This window comes from Tauraco erythrolophus, chromosome 15 (assembly GCF_009769465.1).
Source record: "Tauraco erythrolophus isolate bTauEry1 chromosome 15, bTauEry1.pri, whole genome shotgun sequence".
Lineage (NCBI taxonomy): Eukaryota > Metazoa > Chordata > Aves > Musophagiformes > Musophagidae > Tauraco > Tauraco erythrolophus.
In genome coordinates, this window is record NC_141479.1 from 17,889,757 (window position 1) to 17,908,519 (window position 18,763).

The following is an 18,763-nucleotide window of genomic DNA, read 5'->3' on the forward strand; positions in this document are numbered from 1 at the left end:
AGGAACTAAGCCTCCAAGTGGGTCTCAGCTTTTAAGTTTCTGTAAGGAAAGATTTGTAGGTGCTATGTCAGAGTTTTCCTTGACTCGTTTCAGTTTGTATGACAAGCCCCATCCTCAGGTGTTTCACGATACTCACTTTACACATAGAAAGTGGAAAAACAACCCCTTGTAATGAAGTCCTACTTCATGTCTCACTATTCTGAGGCACTAAACAAAGTTGCTCGTCTTCCTTGTTTATTTGGTGTCTAAGCAGGTAAAGGGCTTTTTCTCTCTGGAAAGAACCTTGTTGAGTGGGTGATCACACAGTGCTCTATCTGTGATGGAGCTTGCTTCAGGTTAGTGTAACATCCCTTATCTCAGAGTCACTCCTAATTTAGACCAGAGAACACAATTTTTGATGGAGGAGAAAATTAGGCTCAATGGCTTCTAGCGCAACTGGCGTGAGCGTGAGGTTTCTTTTTTGGGTTGCCGTAGCTTCACATGCGCTATGCTTCATACTTCAAATGCTGAAGACAACAAGAGGAATATAAAACAAGTCATATGTATTAGAGGACGTTGCCAAGGCACTCAAATGTTACTTGTTTGGTGTTTTGAAGAGAACCAGCACTAAGATTTTTGCCTGGCCAGTGCCACCTCAGTTGGTGAACTGCCTGCCTTTAAGTCCCAGCCTTGTTATCTAAGTGCTTTTATGGTCGTTTAACAACTGCAGGTGGGGGAGGAGACACCTCCCTGAACTCAACATAGTGTTGTGGTTCTTGACCTCTTGGTAGAGAGATTTCAGGAAATGACTAGAAAGTACGTGCTAGCATTATCTGGTAACGCACCCATGAAAAGGGCAGGACTACTTGCTGAGGTTGCCAACCGAAATTATAGGCATTTAGTTTTGTGCTGGGTTGCACCTGACGTGGGAAAGAAAAGTGTCTGTATTGAACTTGGAACTTTTGCACAGCAGTATGGAAGAAGAGCTACTAACCCATCCCACAGTGCCTTTGTATGGCATTTGTCTGGGTTTTAATATGTTAAGCTACTCTCAGGTCACAGTTGTTCTTGTGGATTGGTTACTTGCATGAGATACTAAACATTTTTGTAACCTGAACTCATGCTACTCTTGGGCAAGTGATAACTGCCTCCCTGGTTCATTTTTACAACATGATTATCCCTTCAATTAAAGTTTCTCTGCATGCTGCTTCTTAAGAATACTCTGCTCTTGGACATAAGTTTTCTTTGTGTCCATGAACATGCCTTTGTGGACAAACGTCATGTGTATTATTAATTTATGGAAATCTCTGGTTTATATGGGTCAAAAAAATGGATAAGACTTTTGGAAATGTGTCAGTCTTCAGTTCCTCTGGGCTAGAACCTTCTCTTTGAAAAAAAAATGCATTATTTTGGAATGCTTCCTGGGCATATGTTGTCTGTTTCTAATGCTATCAGTATACCGTCCATTTGAGAACATTACACTTCGTTCCTTCCTAAAGAAACATCATACTTTTGTGCCAAGTTTACAGTGAGCTGCAGTCAATAATCTGGCTTTTAAAACTGAAATCCAAAGGGTAACAGCAGTAAGAGGAGACAGGAGGCTCTTCTACATTGTCTTCTACAGACATCCCAAGGCATTTCCCCTGTATGAGACTTACTGTGTTTACTTCTGTGCGTACTCACTGATATTAGCTGGAGTGAGAGTGGCCCAGCAGGCAGCGCTGGGACCTGGGCTTTGGCTGGTGGAGTTCTGTGCCCTGTTTTGGTGCTGACTTGCCAAATTCTCTTACCTTCCATGTTCTTCACGTCATCCATCTTACAGCGACAGCGATTGTACCCTTTGTGCCGTGCATTGGTAGGGCAGTTAATTAGTGCTAACTAACCACAAATGTTTGAGATCATTTGGAGGGGAGGGGCGGCAGTGTGCCAAGCGCCGTTCCTACATGAGAAGCCGTACCTGCTTCACCACGTGCGCTCGAGCAGCTGGCGTTCTGCGGGTAGATTGAGATGATACGCTGCCAGATGCCTTTGCACTGACCAGTGCATGCTGTAGAGCAAAATGTTCCCTTTATCCTAGTTCACATGAGCATGCCCATATGGATGGCTCCTCGTAGAAGGAGAGTTCTGTATATTGACAGCAGAGATGAAAACAAAATGCATCAGCTGGGAGCTGTTGGTGCTAACACAACAAAGAGGAGACACTTATTACTGGGTCCACTGGCCTGACCTCTCTGCTGTGGTTATCCTCATTTGTCCTCTTTCGCTCTTAATAATTCTGACAGCGCTTCCGTCTCTAGTCTCTCGCCTCTTAAGCTGAAAAATTTTTTCTGTTTAAATTGACCCATTCCTTTGTGGGAAGGTCAAAAATGGATTGGGAGGTGTCTTTGTTTTTACAAACAGGCTTATGTCTTATAGCAAAAAAAATTAAAAATATTCCAATTAAATGCAGAACAGAGCTGTAAATAGCAATGGCCTGGTAATTGCTGTACCAACTTAGATGAAAGTATTACTTAGTGATTAAATGTCAACAGGTTTCACAAACAGCAAATGTCTTCAAGTTGACATAAAGAAGGCCTCTCTGGAGGTCATTGTAAATACCAGATTTATTGTGCCTCAGTGGAGAATGTGCTGGAAATTGAAAAGGAAATGCCACCATAGATCTTTAGAGTGTCTCAAAAAAACAGAAGGGTTATTGGTGCCTGCAGTAAAAAGCTTTTAACTCCTTGAATTAACTGTTGACAAACCATATTTAATACTTGCTAACCTATTAATAAAATGTTCGTTTTTCAGGTCAGACTATGATGACTGGAGACCAGCCTTGGCCAGCTTGCTTCAGCCCATCCCATTTCCCAAGGAGTAAGTTTGCACTGTCTTAGTATTTACTGGGCTATTCTTGTTACTGTTGCTTTATGGTGAAATATAATGTCAAGTAAAAACTGATGGTAACAGGAGCTTTGTGCCTCTAGTAGTGATTTAGAATCTAGAATTGATTCTGTCTGATGCGAAGGAACGTGAAGACTTCTCCGTATTCATCTTCCTTCCCCATTTCTCTAAGATGATCCTGAAGAGAAAAATGGTAAACTAGAGACAGGCAGACAGGGAAGGCGGAAAGCTGGTGAGGAGGAGAGTAAAGTGAGAGATTTAGTGGAGGAGGATGCTTTCCTGGCGTCAGAGAGACTCGTATCATTTGTATTTTGCTTTAAATGAAGAAGCTACCCTACGGATCAGCCAAGCTCCCTCAGAAACCTATTAATGAACAGCAGTGTTTATAAAATGCAGACCTCCACGGACAAACATTACAACCTATAATTGTACAATTTACTAGCTTATCACATCCCCTAATGACCTGATGTCTTGAATCAGAGAGGTCTAATACTCCGTGCCAGGTTACCTGGGCTACAGTGAGAGCTCGGAGATAGGCAACAGAGACATCATTTACCTAAGTCAAGCGTGAGTCCTGGGGGAGGTGTAAACCACACCATGATGCAAGGCACTTCACAGAATGACCATTAATTGCTTTACTGATGTACGATGTTAATTAGTTGTGACCATACCTTAATTGCATTGCAATTAGAGAATTCACCTGGCTCTTGGAGGTAGCCAGAATTCTGTTTGTAATTATATAGCTGTATTGTAAATCTTTTACTTACTTTCTTCTGACCCAAAGCTCCCACTGACGTTAGTCAGAGCCTTGTCTAAGACAGGACTCAAGAAAAGCTACGATATTTGTTCCAAGTGATTTCCACCGCCTCACCCCTTCGTTTTTTCCACCCTAGATTAATGAAGGAGACTTTACCTGATCTTTTTTGGAAAGATTATTCTTTTGGCTTTCTGTGCTGCAGTTGCTTAGCAAATCCTTTTATTATCTGGAAAGAACTGGAAAGTGGTTGTTTGTTTTTTTGGTGTGTTTTTTTCCCCTCCCTTCCTTCTCCCAAATCCTCATGCTCTTCTGTTTTCTGTTTCAAATTTCAGGGCTCTTGCACATGAGAAATTCACAAAGTAAGTTTGTGGGGCTTGCTTGTTTTGTTGAAGGGGGTAATAACTTAAAATACTTGTACTAGTCAATAATAGCAGTGATGCATTATTCAATATTGTGTCTTTAACGTTTTTGATCTGTGAGGGGCTGTAAGCATGTTCTGTTAGCAATAAAAAGATGTAGTTTTCTTTGTAATTTACTGTGACAGCAGGAGCCCAAGGACTAAAGACACTGGATGCCGATAGAATTTACAAACGAGTTTGTCACTGCACATCTCCAAAAGCTTTTCTAGGCTATTGTGAATAAACAGTGTTCTTTTAGACCTCATATTTCCTTCCTGTGGAAGCAGTTCAACGTGTTTCTCTCTAAAGTGCATGAATATATATTGTTTAAAGTGTAATCCAAGAGAAATGTGACACTTGTGTGAATACTGCAAACAGCAGCTACTTATTCTTGTCCTTTTACCTTTTTTTTTCCAGGGAGCTGAAATACGTAATTCAGAGATTTGCAGAAGACCCGAGGCAAGAAGTGAGTTTGCTGCCAGTTTACACAGAGTAGTAGTCAGAGGGATTGCAAGTATACTTGTTCAGAAGATCTGTCCTTAGGTAGTTTGCTTCCAAACGTGGCGTGGTTTTGCTGTGCTTAAGTCTCTTGGAGGGTAACTCCTGAGCCACTCAGGACACACTGTCTCAGTATGAATGTGTTGTAACCTCCTTGTCTGGCACCAGTTGATGTCCTAGCCCCACAGTATGCTGCAGCCAGCAAGATTTCCCCACTCTGTTGAATCTCTCCAAGCTTTTCATCTTCCATCCAAAAAAAAGGGAAGCAAAATCCATGGATCCATACAGCTTACAAAATAACAGGTTTTATTTAGCCATGTTTCAGTTACATTGTGTGCAAATGACCCCATAAATCTCATGGATTAGCAGGAGAAAGGAGGTGGGAGGTGTGTTACTGGAACAAGTGCGTAGCTGTAGCCTCACAGTGGCTGACTGCTTCGTAGCTGCACGTGTAGCTTGTTCAACATCATCAGCTTTGGCTGAGTCAGAGGGAACCTCTCATCTGTGTTTATTTTTAATGTTGGCATAAAGGGAAGAAAGCTCCCCCAAACTGTGGGTGAGGAGGCTGTGTCGTCATCATCATTGCCCAGAACTCCTGGTGTTCATGGTTTTAGCCTTTGTGAGCAGTAGTCATCCTTGTTAGATAAGAGAGCCCTTCTTGTCTTGGAATGGCACCAGGATTTTATCTGTCACTAGTGTTACATGCCCAAAGGCAAGAGCATGGACTTTACCTCCCGCCTACAGACCTCAAAAATTGAAATAGAACATCTGTCTCTTCGGGGAAGGCGGGGAGGGTGGGAGAATAAAAAAAAAAAAAAAAAGTGCTTAATTGTTAATTATGGCTCCTCTGTTAAACTGTGGAACTAGATATAGTAAACTCTGCAGTGCGCCAAACTAATGGTTTGCTCACTGGTGCCATTTGAGCACCAGTGGCACCAGTGAGCAACCATTTGCTCAATGGTTGCTCACTGGTGCCACTTCTTCTGTGCAACTTCTGGCTTATGTATCCCTGTTGAATTTTCCTTGTGGACTTCCTTCGCCCTGACTCTGGTCAAATCTTAGTATAGCAGGAGTAGTAAGAATTTTTAATGATTCAAACAAGCAAGCCATCAGCCCTGCACTTGGCATGCAGATCCCTTCAGGAGTATAGATATGCATGCTGAGAGGATGGGGGGAAAATGGCAGAAGCTCAGAAATTTGAGTCTTTTTTTGTTTTTGAATGTTGTTTTTTTTCCAAGTGAAAGGAGCTGTTCTAGATTAAGCCATTTTGTATTTGGTTTGTGCAAAGGGAATGAAGGTGGCCGTGCAATTAACAATGATACAGCTTCCCTCCTTGTTTATACTGAAAAAATTGGTTCTGTGGGTGGAGACTTGCCTGCAGCTCTGTAGATTGGAATATTAACCATAAAATTTCCAGCAGTCCCTGGTTTTTCAGTTACTTCTTTTGGCCCAGTGTGGGAGATGAGATACTGGTGATTATTGGCAGGAACTGTAACCTTCCCCACGTCTTCACTTTTTGGCAGGTCCACTCGTGTTTGCTGAGTGTGCGGGCTGGCAAAGATGGCTGGTTCCAGCTCTACAGCCCTGGAGGAGTGGCATGTGATGATGATGGAGAGCTGTTTGCCAGTATGGTACGTGTCTGCAATAATGTGAGTTTAGTAACTTCTTTGCAGTAAGTAGTTTATGCGTGGTTGGCAGTAACAAGATTTACTTGCTTTTGTCAAAAAATTATGAAAATCGTGGTTCTGTAAACCACAAGTGTTGACCAGGGAATCTAAATCTTTGCATCACCAAATCCATTGAACTTCCTTGCAGTCGCAATTTTTGAACTTTCTCTTTTTGAACTTTGGTGTGTTTTTCCACTAGTAGTGTAATGCACAAAACCATGCATGTATATTTATGTGTGTGCATATATACGTATGTATTTTTGTGCTTATAAATGTGTGTGTTTGTGTGTCTGTGTGAAAAAACTCTCTCAGAGCATATGGAATACTGGGAGACAGGAGACTGACTGCTCTGCACATCCACACCTATAGTTTTAATTTATAGGCTACCCTGGAGTTTAAAACTAACAGTAACATTGAATTAATCAGAGGATGGATAGATAGATATAAAAGTGGGTTACCAGTTTCTCTGCCCAATTACATTCTTGTGGGGAGGTATAATTAGAAACCAACATTCCATTTCCCACAGTTATTTCTTTTGTAACTCTTAGAAGGACTAGACAGAAAATAACAGGTTTTAGTCACTGATGCTGGCACTGTCTTCCTGCGTGACCTGGGTCAAGTCATGTAGGTCTCACTGTGTATTAATTCTCTATATAGCAAGTAAGATGGAAATGATATTAGTTCCTTTCCCTGGTAAGGGGAAAAGTATTTGTTGAAGTTGGCTGTTGGGTATACAGTGAAGTGACTTTTGGGGAGATCTACACTTTGGGCATCTCCCACATGCAGAACATTTTGGGACATAAAGAACACTCATGTCTGTCTATACTCTTAACTCAAATTCAGATGGATCAGGTACCTTTGAAACAGATAAGGGAAAAAGACTGTTCACCAAAGATCTCATCCCTCTTCACTGATTCTACATCTTTTATGTTTGAAAAGAAAATTTCTTCAGAACTGTATCATTTCTCCTGAGAGCTTTTGTGGTCCAAGACATTTATGAGCATCAGGAGATGGTGTGCATGAGAAGGCACAATGATAACACACATTAATATGCAGTACTCTGTGCCCTTTGCAAGGATGTCGATAAATACTTAAAGAGCTGCTAACGACTAACCATAAAGTTTGAAAAACATCCTGTTCTGAGATGGACCTTCCATTAGTGTTAGCGTCAGTATTTTCTGTTGCTCAAGAAGACCTCCAAAAAAGCTTAATGATAACTGCATGAAATTAAATTCTTTTTGGCCTGAAGCTTACTGGTTTTAAAGGCCACCTGAGCTGATGGATACTTAAGAAAAAAAGATTTTGTGTTTTTTCTAAAGGCCTTGCTGATAACAAAGCCACGAGGAAGAAAAATTGCATGATAGCACATGATTCACGTTGAATTGACCCCATCATGGAGTGGCTGTGATATTTTCAGCAGTTTTGAACATAGTCCAGGCAATACCATGAACCAGGGGGACCACAGAATGTATTTACAAGCTTATTGTAGAGTAGTGGTGGTGTCAAGTCTATATAGTGGAGCTCTTACTCCCCAGGTCATTGGAAACTACAAATTCTCACATAGTGCTCTGTCAGCAAGCTGGTGAATCAGCAGTCTGGGCCATAAAGTAAGACTTTCAGCTAGGAACCCAAAATTCTGTGCAGCTAATCTGTAGGGCTTTTAAATGGGAAAGAATATTGCCAACCTCTTTTGTGGGAAGACACTCTTCCATTTGATTTGTACAAGCAGTGGTGCGTTTCTGCCATAGGTGTTATGACGTGCTATCATCTGATGCTTTCTGGAGCTAGCAGAGAGTCTGCAGGACACTTTTGTCAGCTAGTGGATTTGAAGGAGTCTTACTCAGACGGTGTTCTCAGCATTTCTTTCCTTTCAGGGAAAACTGAGCAAAAGGGAAAGCAAGATAATGACCCAAAAGCACATGAAATCATCTCTGACTTAAGGCTCAGGACTGCTGGATTTTCTTAAGGCATTTCCTTCTTTTCCCACTCAGCTCTGTCTGTTCATTCTGAACAGGGGATTTTGTCCATCACTACCCCTTAACCAAGGCCAGTGTTCAGCCAGCAGATTGCCAGCACCACTGCCTTTTGCCTAGACATCCCATCCAGCCCACACAACCCTTGCTCACCAGCTGCCGTTTCCAGAGAAACTGAGCCGCAAATGGATGCGAAAGCAAAATCTCCTGTGGTTCCCCTGGGGCTGGGTTCAGCCTGTTACAAGGAACGGGGGCAATTGCACAGCTGTTCTGATGTTTCTTGGGGAGCCTATATCAGGCCTCTGGGCTGTTGGCTGAGCTCCTTCATGGAGGAAAACTACCTGCTCCCTCAGATCTCACTAGGCATCACCTTTTTCAAAAAGTCACTTCCAATCAGCAATAAAGCTGTTGAGAAGCTGCAACCATAATGATAATGAGGGCCTCCTTTTCTTCAGGTTTGTTGCAAATACACTTGTTTGGCTGTGTAACAACGTCTCTTCCAGAGGTAAATGTGTTTCTTAGGCTTACACCTTTAATTTTAACTCTGTTTCTCAAATAGGTTCATATTTTAATGGGATCCTGCTATAAAACAAAGAAGTTCCTGCTTTCACTGGCTGAAAATAAATTAGGACCTTGCATGCTACTGGCTTTGAGGGGTAACCAGACAATGGTAGAGGTAAGCCCTAAACATACGTGGTCATATAGGTTTATGAGCAGTATTCAAATTCGGTTTCACATTGCCTTTCCCAGAATTAGATCTAGTGGAACTAGAGAAGCCGAGTTCAGGTTTGTGTGGCATCAAACACGAGCAGTGGGCAGCTGTGTTGCTCTTGATTAAGTGGAACGGAATATTGTTCTGCAGATATGAGTGTGAATTATGTGAAAGGTGGGTGCAAGAATTTTTGGAGAGAGAGATTGTTTGTGATAAATCAGTTGGAGAATCTAAGATGGGAAGCTCATGGCTGTGATGGCATAGGCTGTGGCCAGGGGTCAGAATTCAGAACCACAAGGCTTTTCCATGACTAAATGCCTGATGCTTGTCTTACCACCTGTTAAAGGAGCGGTACACAAAAAGTGCATTTACAAAACCTTATTTACTTGCATTAACACACATTTTTTCTGCTTATGATTGGTTATTTTTGTAGTGCTAATAGTTTGTACGTTTTTTCTGGGTTTCTTGAAAGAAGTTTCCTGGTAAATGTGATCATATATTTGAAATGGAAGTAGAGGGTGGTTAAATAGGTGGAAGGAGTTCCAGTTTTTCATTGACTTAGATCTGTGCGTGCTAATTTAATCCAGTAAATAAAAGTGTGTGCTGCATGAATTTGAATATAATGTTGCTTGATTTTTTTCATTAAAAATAATTAAAATTATGGAGAGAATAAAAACTTGGCATTTTAATTGCAATGGCATGGTATGTAGTTGAAAAGGAAAGACAGCATGGAAGGGGCAGCTTGTGTCCTAAGCCCTTGTGACTCACTGGACTCAGCTCCCAGTGTCTAACTTGCTCCTGGCAGCCCCTTGCCCAGGAGTGAGTCAGATGTGTTCCCAGTGAGACGGGGGGTGTCCTGGCCACAGCAGCAAGCTCCCGGTGTCATCTTCTCTCAGAGCCTCTCTGCCCTTTCCCCATCCTGCCTTATAGACTGGATACACTTCACATGCATTCTGCTTGCACAGAAACCCCGGCACTTAGGGACAGAAAATCCAGCACTTGGGGAACTGCTTGGCTCTGCTGCTCATGTGTAATGTCCCAGGTCTGCCAATCTGCAGTCTAGCCAGTGTACCTGGGAAATACTGGATCGATTGTACCTGTTCTGAAGAGGGCTGTGGCATGAAGCCATCTTCCAGGACTGATGCAAAGTAATTGCACCTCTCAGTCAGAAGGAACGAGCACTAATGGAAGACAAGATAGATAGGCTGACTTTCAGAGATGAGAGTTCATTCTTTACGAATAAAAAATTGGTTTCTTGTGTTGGAAGGTCAGTAAATTTTGCTATGATCCTCTAATCTAGCCTGCATAATGCATGCTCTATAAACCTACCCAGTAATTTAAACTAGCATGCCCAGTGTAATTAGGATATTTGGAAGAAATTGACGGTAAGCACTGCAGTGACCACTCTTCTTTCATTCTGCTGCTAGATTTTGTGTTTGATGCTGGAATACAACATCATCGATAATAACGACACCCAGCTCCAGATCATCTCTACCCTGGAAAGCACAGACGTGGGAAAGAGAATGTATGAACAGCTGTGTGACAGGCAGAGGGAGTTAAAAGAGCTGGTATGTTGCCCTGCACGCAGTATTGCCATAGCACGTTGTGGTCTGTCCTCTCCAGAAATGGAGGTACAAAAGAAAGACAAGCAGGGTGTGAAATTCCCAGTTAACAACAGGATGGGCGCAGTATTTGGAGAATTTTACTGTGAATATATATACTGTGTGATATTTACTGATGTGTCTCATCCCATACTACGTTTACGAACGATATTCAGTAACCTGCTTGGAATCTGTGTGAAAGAATAAAGGTGAAATCCTGCTGTCTTAAGATCTTACAAGTCAGCTTGTCAAATTCTGCCACCTTTTGACATATGAGTAGCAAATGGTTCTAGTGCTGGCCAGCGTTTCTTAATGCTTTGACATTCACAACATTTCATTGAGATGGTCTTTAGATCTAGTTCTCATGAGGAAGAGATTTTTTTTTTTCCTGATTTTAAAGACAGGATCTATTGAAGATACATCTGTTCTCATTAGCACTTTTTCACCTAAGTGAACATACCTACAGTCTTCCTCTTCCCTCTTTCAGATTTATATTTGTCTTCCTTAACCCCTGCTCCCAGCCTGGAAAGTGTATGCTTTTTCAGAAGTCAAACAAATGCACGGTCTCACTCCCTTTGCTATCCTAGTCCAGCGTTTTAAGGCTGTTTCCTTTAGTGAAAGTAACCAAATAATGGCAGCCTGAATCAGGCAAAATGCTGACCCGTGGCACGAAGACCACGAGCTGCGGTTAGTGGATGTCCCCTGGGTAGCAACAGGCCTGCATCTAGCACACAGAAAAAAATCTGTCAGTGCAGAAAAAGCAGGGAAGAGGTGGAAGGGCTGGCAGGGAGCTTTGAAATTGGAGCAGGGTTTGCTCTAGTGAGGAGCTTGATCTACTTTGGTTGGTCTGAAACATAGAATGGCAACTTGTTTGACCAAAATATCTTCTCTCTTACAGCAACGAAAAGGTGGTCCCACAAGGTTAACACTGCCATCCAAGTCCACAGTAAGTTAATCATGTCAATAGAAAAACAAGCTTTGTCTTTCCATATTTAAACGCTTGATTTATGTTTGCCATGTGGCACAGTGGTTTTGGTCTGTCGAGAGGGGAGCCATTCCACTTGCTCTGTCAACACAACAGGAGTTCGTGCAAGTAAGGGCACATTTCTGCTCTTGGGTCTGTGCAGCAGTTTCCGATGCCAGTACAAGCATCAGACTGTCAGATTTATACTGTAGGATCTAATGGTAGATTTGAGGGCAGAATTTTGCATTAAAAAAGCAGACTTCACGACGTCCAATTTGATCTTAGACATGAAAGTCTGAAAGAGACCCATCTCTGTTGCAGTTAAGCCTGGTGTAAACCCAGACTAACTTCACTGAGGCCAGGTAATGGTCCTCCTGAACACAGTTTGGATCTAGAACTTCCAGTGAAATCTTCATTAAGATAAAAGACCCATCTTCAACATTTGTTCGGACTCTGAAGTCTTCGTGTCTCATAAGGATAGATACTCAAAGAAAATTTTTGTCCTGATGTCCTGATACATTTTTCCCAGGGTGCATGAAGCAACGCTGTCACAAGAGCCCAGCTGCTTGCCAAACAAACAAACAAGAGAAACTGTGTGGTTCTCTATTACTGTAAAGAAGTGGTAGAGTTGTGCAGCTCTTGCTAGATAACAGTAGCAGTGACACCACTGCAGATGATTGCAGGCTGAGGAGTCAATCATCTTGCTTATCAATCTGTTGTCCGCTTTCAGGATGCGGACCTGGCCCGCTTGCTAAGCTCGGGATCTTTTGGAAATTTGGAAAACCTCAGCCTGGCCTTTACCAATGTGACAAGCGCTTGTGCTGAGCACCTCATTAAACTGCCTTCACTCAAGCAGCTGAACCTGTGGTCAACTCAGGTAAGTGCTTTGCAGACTGAAACTCAGAGCAGGAACCAATGCTGACTAATTCTGAAATTTCACATTACGTCAGCACAAGAAGAGTGGTGAAGAGGCTTCCTTAGAATGAGTTTGCTGACCTCGTACTATTTTTACAGGACCTTTCTATGATCTAGCTCATCTTGGAGGCTGATTTTTCTTTTTCCTTTTTTTTTCTGTTTTTAATTTTTATTTTATTTTTAATTATAAAAGGGTTGCTGTTATCTTGGGTTGAATGTTCCAGTTAGGCATTGTTGATACTCTTTACTTTACAGTACATGTGCTTCTGTTCATCTAAGAAGTGCTTATGCTTTCACCCATTTCGGATGAAAAAAATGATGCTGTGCCGCTTATCTGGTCAAGCAAAACACAGAGTCTGTGCAGTGTAGGCAGTGAATTGCCCTAAACACCGACCAACCAAAAAACAACAGCAACAAAAAGAATCTCAAATAATGACTAAATAGAAGGAAACTACAATGAGAATGTGGTTGTTTTGTAAGCAAAAAGAGGTCAAGTTAACTGCATAAATTATCCAGCTGTTAATTGAAAGAGCTTTTAAAATTAAATTCATCTTCTGCGTTTGCTTGTTGGTTTTGGTCTCTGAGATTCTCCACGGAATAAGTTTTCCCCATTTTCTGTTAGCATCTATTTGTAATGCTCGCTGAAAATATTGTTCTCAGTGCAACCACAAAAAACAGCATTCTTTTTTCACTCAAATATCATGTAAATATCTTGTTTTATTTTCCTAACTACTTTTGTATCCCATAAACTTCCTCTTTTTGTATGGGGAATATGAAGTAGAATCTGATTGTTTGCTTATTTTAAGACTGTCTTGTATCTCCTCCAGATTTGTCCTAACAATGTAACTTTTGGATCTGAAAACTTTGATGCTTCTTGCTCAAAATGAGTTTGATTGCGCTGGACAAGAAGCCTGCTTTTTGTATGATTTAATTTAAAACAATAATAATATTTAGATTCCATTTTTTTTTGCGATACCCTGGTTTTCATTAATCTAGAATTTAGAAACAACAGAAATGAAATGAGTCAATAGAACAATTACCAATCAATAGTATATTGTTCTTGAGACCAAAATAGCTAATTAATACCACTTGCATTTTGCTTTTTTTTTGTGTGATTTGGTTGGGAACTGGCTGAGACTGCTGTAACCATCTTGTATAGCCCGGATGGGAGCTCTCTCATACAAAGTCCAGACTTCAAAGGCACCGTTCTAATTAAATGATGGCCTGTGGTTAAGTGTGCACAAGTCACTTAATTTTTGCATTCCTCATCTGCAAAATAGGGATAAAACCATTTGCTTTCTCTCCTGTCATTTGGGATTGTGGTAAACGATCTGAGCGTGGCTCTGAGGGCTCATCTGCAAACCTCGTTCGGTTGTGCCCTCTTTGCACATGACGTTCATGCATCGTTTGAGAGGAACTTTGCTCTCCCCCCGCAGTTCGGAGATGCAGGGTTGCGGCTTCTGTCGGAGCACCTCACCATGCTGCAAGTGCTCAACCTGTGCGAGACTCCCGTCACGGACGCTGGGCTGCTGGCACTTAGCTGTAAGTGACCGAAATAAGCTACGGAGGAAAGTTTTATGTGGGTTCAGAGGACTTCACGTGGGTTCGGACAGAAGATTGATTTCTCGGCTGCCGCAGCGCTGCTTCTGCAGGGATTTAGGGCAGGCTGTGGTTGTGTTTGGGTTTAAACTTCCCTCCTCCCTGCCCGCCCAAGGGGCCGTTCAGCTGCAGGCAGGGGAAGCGGGACGGTGATCTGAACCTGCCGACGTTTGGTGGCCTCGTGTGGGCTTCGTCCTCCCAGACGGTACTCTGGCTCTTGCCTCCGACTTTACCGATGGCACTTGTCTCCATCGCATGTGGTGACCTGTTGCCCTGGGACTTCCTGGCTTTTTTCACACCCTGCTGTGGGTGTCTCCTCTGGGTAGGAGCCTGACCTTGTGGTGCAGGAGGGGAAGATTGCAAAGTCGTGTAGCAACTCACCAGTGAGTTTAGCAACCGTGCACGGCTGTTTTCATGCTCTCTCTGGTGTTTTTTGTTCCTTCTTTTTTGGGGAGGCGAAACTCTCGCTATTCTTATTTAAGTGGGGCAAGGCAGAGTGGGGCCATCTAAGCAGCATTCAGGATTCCCCTGTGCTCTGAGAGCAGCTCAACATGCCAGAATAAGACCCTTTCCTCCGTCTAGTAGCGTATTATAAACCTCGCCTGTTACGTTTAAAGGGTTCCTTTAATAGGCTTGATCCTACACAGACGTGCCAGACAGGCCAGTAGTTATGGCTCATCTTAGGAAACTATTCTGCTAAGTACTGGAGCCCAAAATGGAAATGAGGGGGAGGGAGGGGAGAGGGAGGACTGCTAGATCAGCGTGGCCTCTGCATGCACCATGCAGAGCACTGAGAATGGGCACTATTGAGAATAACGTGCAGGAAACTGATTATGAAAAGTTGCCTGAACTCCTTTGAAGTCAGCGATCTTAAGCATATCCTTAATGGTCCTTCCTAAATAGGGACATTTTCCTGGATGAGGGCCCAAACAGCTGTTTATCCATTTGTACTTCTATATTTTACACTATTCAGCTTTTTCCTGGGAGTGCTGCACATAGTCATGTCTTGTTTATGCTCTGACCTACTGTAAGCTTGATATTTTAAGAAAATGCAGCATGATCATAAATATCTGTGTGTTTTCTCTTTTAGCCATGAAGAGCCTGTGTAGTTTAAATATGAACAGTACCAAACTTTCAGCAGATACCTACGAAGATCTCAAGGTATTTCTGAATTGCATCCCCTAAAGATGAGAAGTAGCTGGGCCAGGAGAACTTGCAGATTGAGCAAGTGCATGGTGGTAGTGCATAGTGCAGAGACAACTGGCCCCATGGGGTGGGTAGCATGAAAGTCACCTGAAGAGGGTGAAGTGGATTATTTGGGGGAGATAATGACTGAAAACAGCGTTCTGAGGTTGCTGGCTTTGTTGCACTCAGGAAACGTTTAATATGCTGAATGGATGAGTATGAGATGGAACTGAAACTGAATCTTTTTGCCAGTGCTATCAACTAAAGGTTTCATAAATAGGAGAATATTGTTGATTTCCAATGAGGATATGCAGACAGGTAAAATCTAGTGCACACATCCAAAGCCATGTCCTGTACTGTTAACAGGACCAAAAGTAGTGTGGGTGAACAGCGCTACGGAGCTTTGATTCAGAATGCAAAGGGAGAATTAAAAGCATTGAGGAAGGTGCAAGTTTATCTTGACACCTCTTGGACTGGAACTGGGCTTTAAGCAGAAACACCCGCACAAATGCCCAGTTCCCAAGTTTGACATGTAAGATACTGGTGCTACCATTTGTACTGCGGATTTACAACCGCTTTGGCAAAATGGTGTAAAGAACTAGAATGTCACTGTGGGAGGGGAACGGCCCCAAGTGGTTTCAGACAAGGACTGCTTGAGATGCGTTGGCTTTCATGACTTCACGTGGACTTTTTCTTCACTCTGGTGTTGCGTGAGTCGCATCTCCCAAAGCCTTACCTTGCGTACCCAAGCGCTCGAGATGAAACTCCACAATGTGTTGTCTTGTGTGTTGAAGCCTTAGGTTGTGCTAGCTTTACTCAAAAAGGTCGCAGCCTTGGGTTGAGTTTCAAACTTGAGGCAAGTCTTGAAACGGCTCTGCTTTCAAAATTCACTGCAAACGCGTGTCTTCGGTTCTGGCTGTGGAGCCAGGGCTCCCCCAGGGACTCAGTTGCAATGCTGCTAGCATGAAAGTTTTCAAAACTTGTGTCACAATTGTATATGCAAAGAAGTTGTCCTTGGAGTTAACAGCTGGCTTGCAGCTGGGTTCACACAATGGAGCTTGTATCAGGCCCCAAGCAATTTAAATATCAGACAATTGTCTGATTTACAGACAATCAAGGTCAATGCTATATTTTGCCCAGGGCTCCGAAATCGAGCCTATGGAAAGGCTCCTCCAGCCTTACCCCTGCTTCTCAGCCCCTTTGCCACTAACGTCAGGCCGCAACTCGTATTTTCCTAACCGGTTCCCTCCGCTCTGGTATTGCACTGAGAGTCTTTAGCAGCAATGCAAGAAAGCAGCTTGCCAGGGCAAACAGCAAAACTGGCTGCGAGCAAAGTCCTGATGATTGCAGAGAATTAAAAAAGCTGAGAAAACAGGCGCGCGTCACTTTTTCCCCTCTCACCTCTTTCGCTGAGATTTATCTTCGTGGCCATTTTTTTCAGAGCCCTGTGTGTGTTCAGAGGGAGGGTAATAGTTTCTTTCCCTGGGGCACATGGTTGTAGGTCTGTTGAGAACAGCTCAGACTTCAAAGAACGTATTTTTGATACAAATCTTTCCTTCTCCCCTTGGTCTGCGAGAGCATTTGGGGCACAAGGCAGTGACGACATTTCCTCTCGGCTCCATCCCCCTCCCCGCCAAACACGCTTGCACACACACAGACACCCACGTATGTACCAGGCAGGCTGAACCAGACAATAAATAAACACCCACTACTGAAGTCATTATTGCCTAACTGAAAAATTATTTGCTGGCACTGTCTGTAGGATTATGACTAGCTCTTATCAAAATATGCGTGCACATAAATCAAGGAGTGAGGTAATAATGACTCCCAGAAACTTCCAACTCCTCAATTATGCCCCAGCCTAATTAAACGTGTTTATTTGTTTTGAGAGAATTAGCCATGCAATTATGGTCAGAGAGCATGGAAACGGGATGGACAAGTAGGAACAGTGCAAACAGCCGATTCCCATCTGCCCCATGCAGGGTCATTCAAGAACAATGCATCCAAATGTAGTGGAATTACGGAAGGGAGACCATGAAGACACCAAGAGTTGCTAACGCTCTCCAAATTGTTTTAATGCGTGGGGGGAAAGATCAAGCAATGACTTAGTGTGGAGGCTGGAGAAGGGACCGGTTGCTGCAGTTTGAGCCCACTGCCTTCATGGCTGGAGTTAGACAATCAAATTTCGCCAAGCGTTTGTATAAAAAGTAAAGATCAGGGTCTGATCCAGACCTGATCTAGCCTGTTTTTTCTAGAGGCCGCTCGTTTTTGCCGCAGGTGTGACTCAGTGCTGTGTGTCCATCAAGGCTCAGCACCTTGTTCCCTCATTAACACCTGTATGTTCCAGCTCACTGCTGCACGGCCGAGGTCATAGCGCGTCTTCCCGCGGTTTGTGGCAGATATATCAATCCTCCCGGTTTGCCAACGGTACCGATTTGATGGGAGCTTTTTTTTCCTGAATCCTGAACACATCATTAATTCTGACCTTTTCCTTCCCTCCCGCACAGGCTAAGCTACCCAATCTGAAAGAAGTGGACGTCCGCTACACTGAAGCATGGTGAACTCTCCCTGCTCTGACTCTTCTCTTTTCCTTCTTGTGAGAAGGAAAAGATTTTTAAAACAACCAGAGGAAAACAAACCGGAGAATAACTTTTGGCTAATACCTGTAGAGCAGTGAGTCCTGGGACTTGGTGGTAGGAGTCGTGGTTGTGGGGTAGAGGAGTGGCGTTGCGTGTGTCGGGGGGGACGGGGCAAGCCTGGACCCGGCCGGATTCTTTCAGCTTTGTGATTTCGGAATCGACATAATTTAAATTGAAAAGGAGAAAACAAACAAAAAAAAAGAAAAAAAAAAAGGACTTTGTAGCAGCAAGAGGATTATAAAGAGGAAAAAAACACCTTTGTGGATTTTATTTGCCTTTGTGTTTTATGCTGTGTGGAGAAAAAAAAATAATTCATTTGTCATTATTTACCTGGGTTTCCTTGGCTGGCACCCCTCCAGTCAGAACTCCTCTTTCACCAGTTTCGCTCCAGAAAATCAAACTTAGAAAAAATCTCAAGAGAAGAAAACCAAAACCAATATGATTTTCACCTCCCCCCCGTGTCCTTGCAGTTGTTATGCAAAGTAATTTTGTTGTACATAAGATTTACATAATGCACCTATTTAAGAAAATGGTTCACAAATAACAGGTCTGGGACCTGTCTTTTATTTATGAATTGTTAATTCTTTTACCCTTTTTTTTGCGTATAGTACTGTATAAAATAGTTTGCTGTCTTGTTGTTATTATTATTTTTTTTAAAAGGAAATGTCCTTCTTGAAAATTGCTTTTTAGTAACGCATACTGTATTATACTCCCTCTCTGTTACAATCTTCATCGCGTTGTCTTTCTGATTTCAAAATGCCTCAAACGTTATCAAATAGGAAGGAAAATATCTATCACGGGGGGTATGGTTGTGGGGGGGCGGGGGCGCAGGGGTTAATAAAAGTCACGTTTCCTTCCCAAGTCTGAAAACTTTCTTTAGTCTTTCAAACCATGTCAGGTTTAAACGTGGGAGATGGGGAAAAGTCGTTTATTTTGCCAATGGGCTGTTCGCAGAACGCTGTAGATTTTACAAGTCGCCTCGGTTGTTTTCTG

At 42.8% G+C, this 18,763-nt stretch overlaps 1 protein-coding gene across 2 annotated transcripts in view; it reads left to right on the forward strand.

Annotated features, from left to right (window-relative positions):
• The window catches only part of CMIP (c-Maf inducing protein), a 132,821-nt gene extending 114,869 nt beyond the window's left edge, over positions 1 to 17,952 (forward strand). Inside the window, exons 11-21 of one of the 2 annotated variants that reach the window (XM_086620789.1) lie at positions 2,770 to 2,835; positions 3,952 to 3,978; positions 4,435 to 4,483; positions 6,039 to 6,164; positions 8,715 to 8,831; positions 10,295 to 10,435; positions 11,367 to 11,414; positions 12,163 to 12,309; positions 13,784 to 13,889; positions 15,037 to 15,107; positions 17,639 to 17,952. In XM_086620789.1, coding sequence (XP_086476915.1) covers positions 2,770 to 2,835; positions 3,952 to 3,978; positions 4,435 to 4,483; positions 6,039 to 6,164; positions 8,715 to 8,831; positions 10,295 to 10,435; positions 11,367 to 11,414; positions 12,163 to 12,309; positions 13,784 to 13,889; positions 15,037 to 15,107; positions 17,639 to 17,692 — 952 coding nt within the window. In that variant the 3' untranslated portion in view covers positions 17,693 to 17,952. The remainder of the gene's footprint in view (positions 1 to 2,769; positions 2,836 to 3,951; positions 3,979 to 4,434; positions 4,484 to 6,038; positions 6,165 to 8,714; positions 8,832 to 10,294; positions 10,436 to 11,366; positions 11,415 to 12,162; positions 12,310 to 13,783; positions 13,890 to 15,036; positions 15,108 to 17,638) is intronic. The other variant, XM_086620788.1, reaches the window with a different exon arrangement.
• The last annotated feature ends 811 nt before the right edge of the window (positions 17,953 to 18,763 follow it).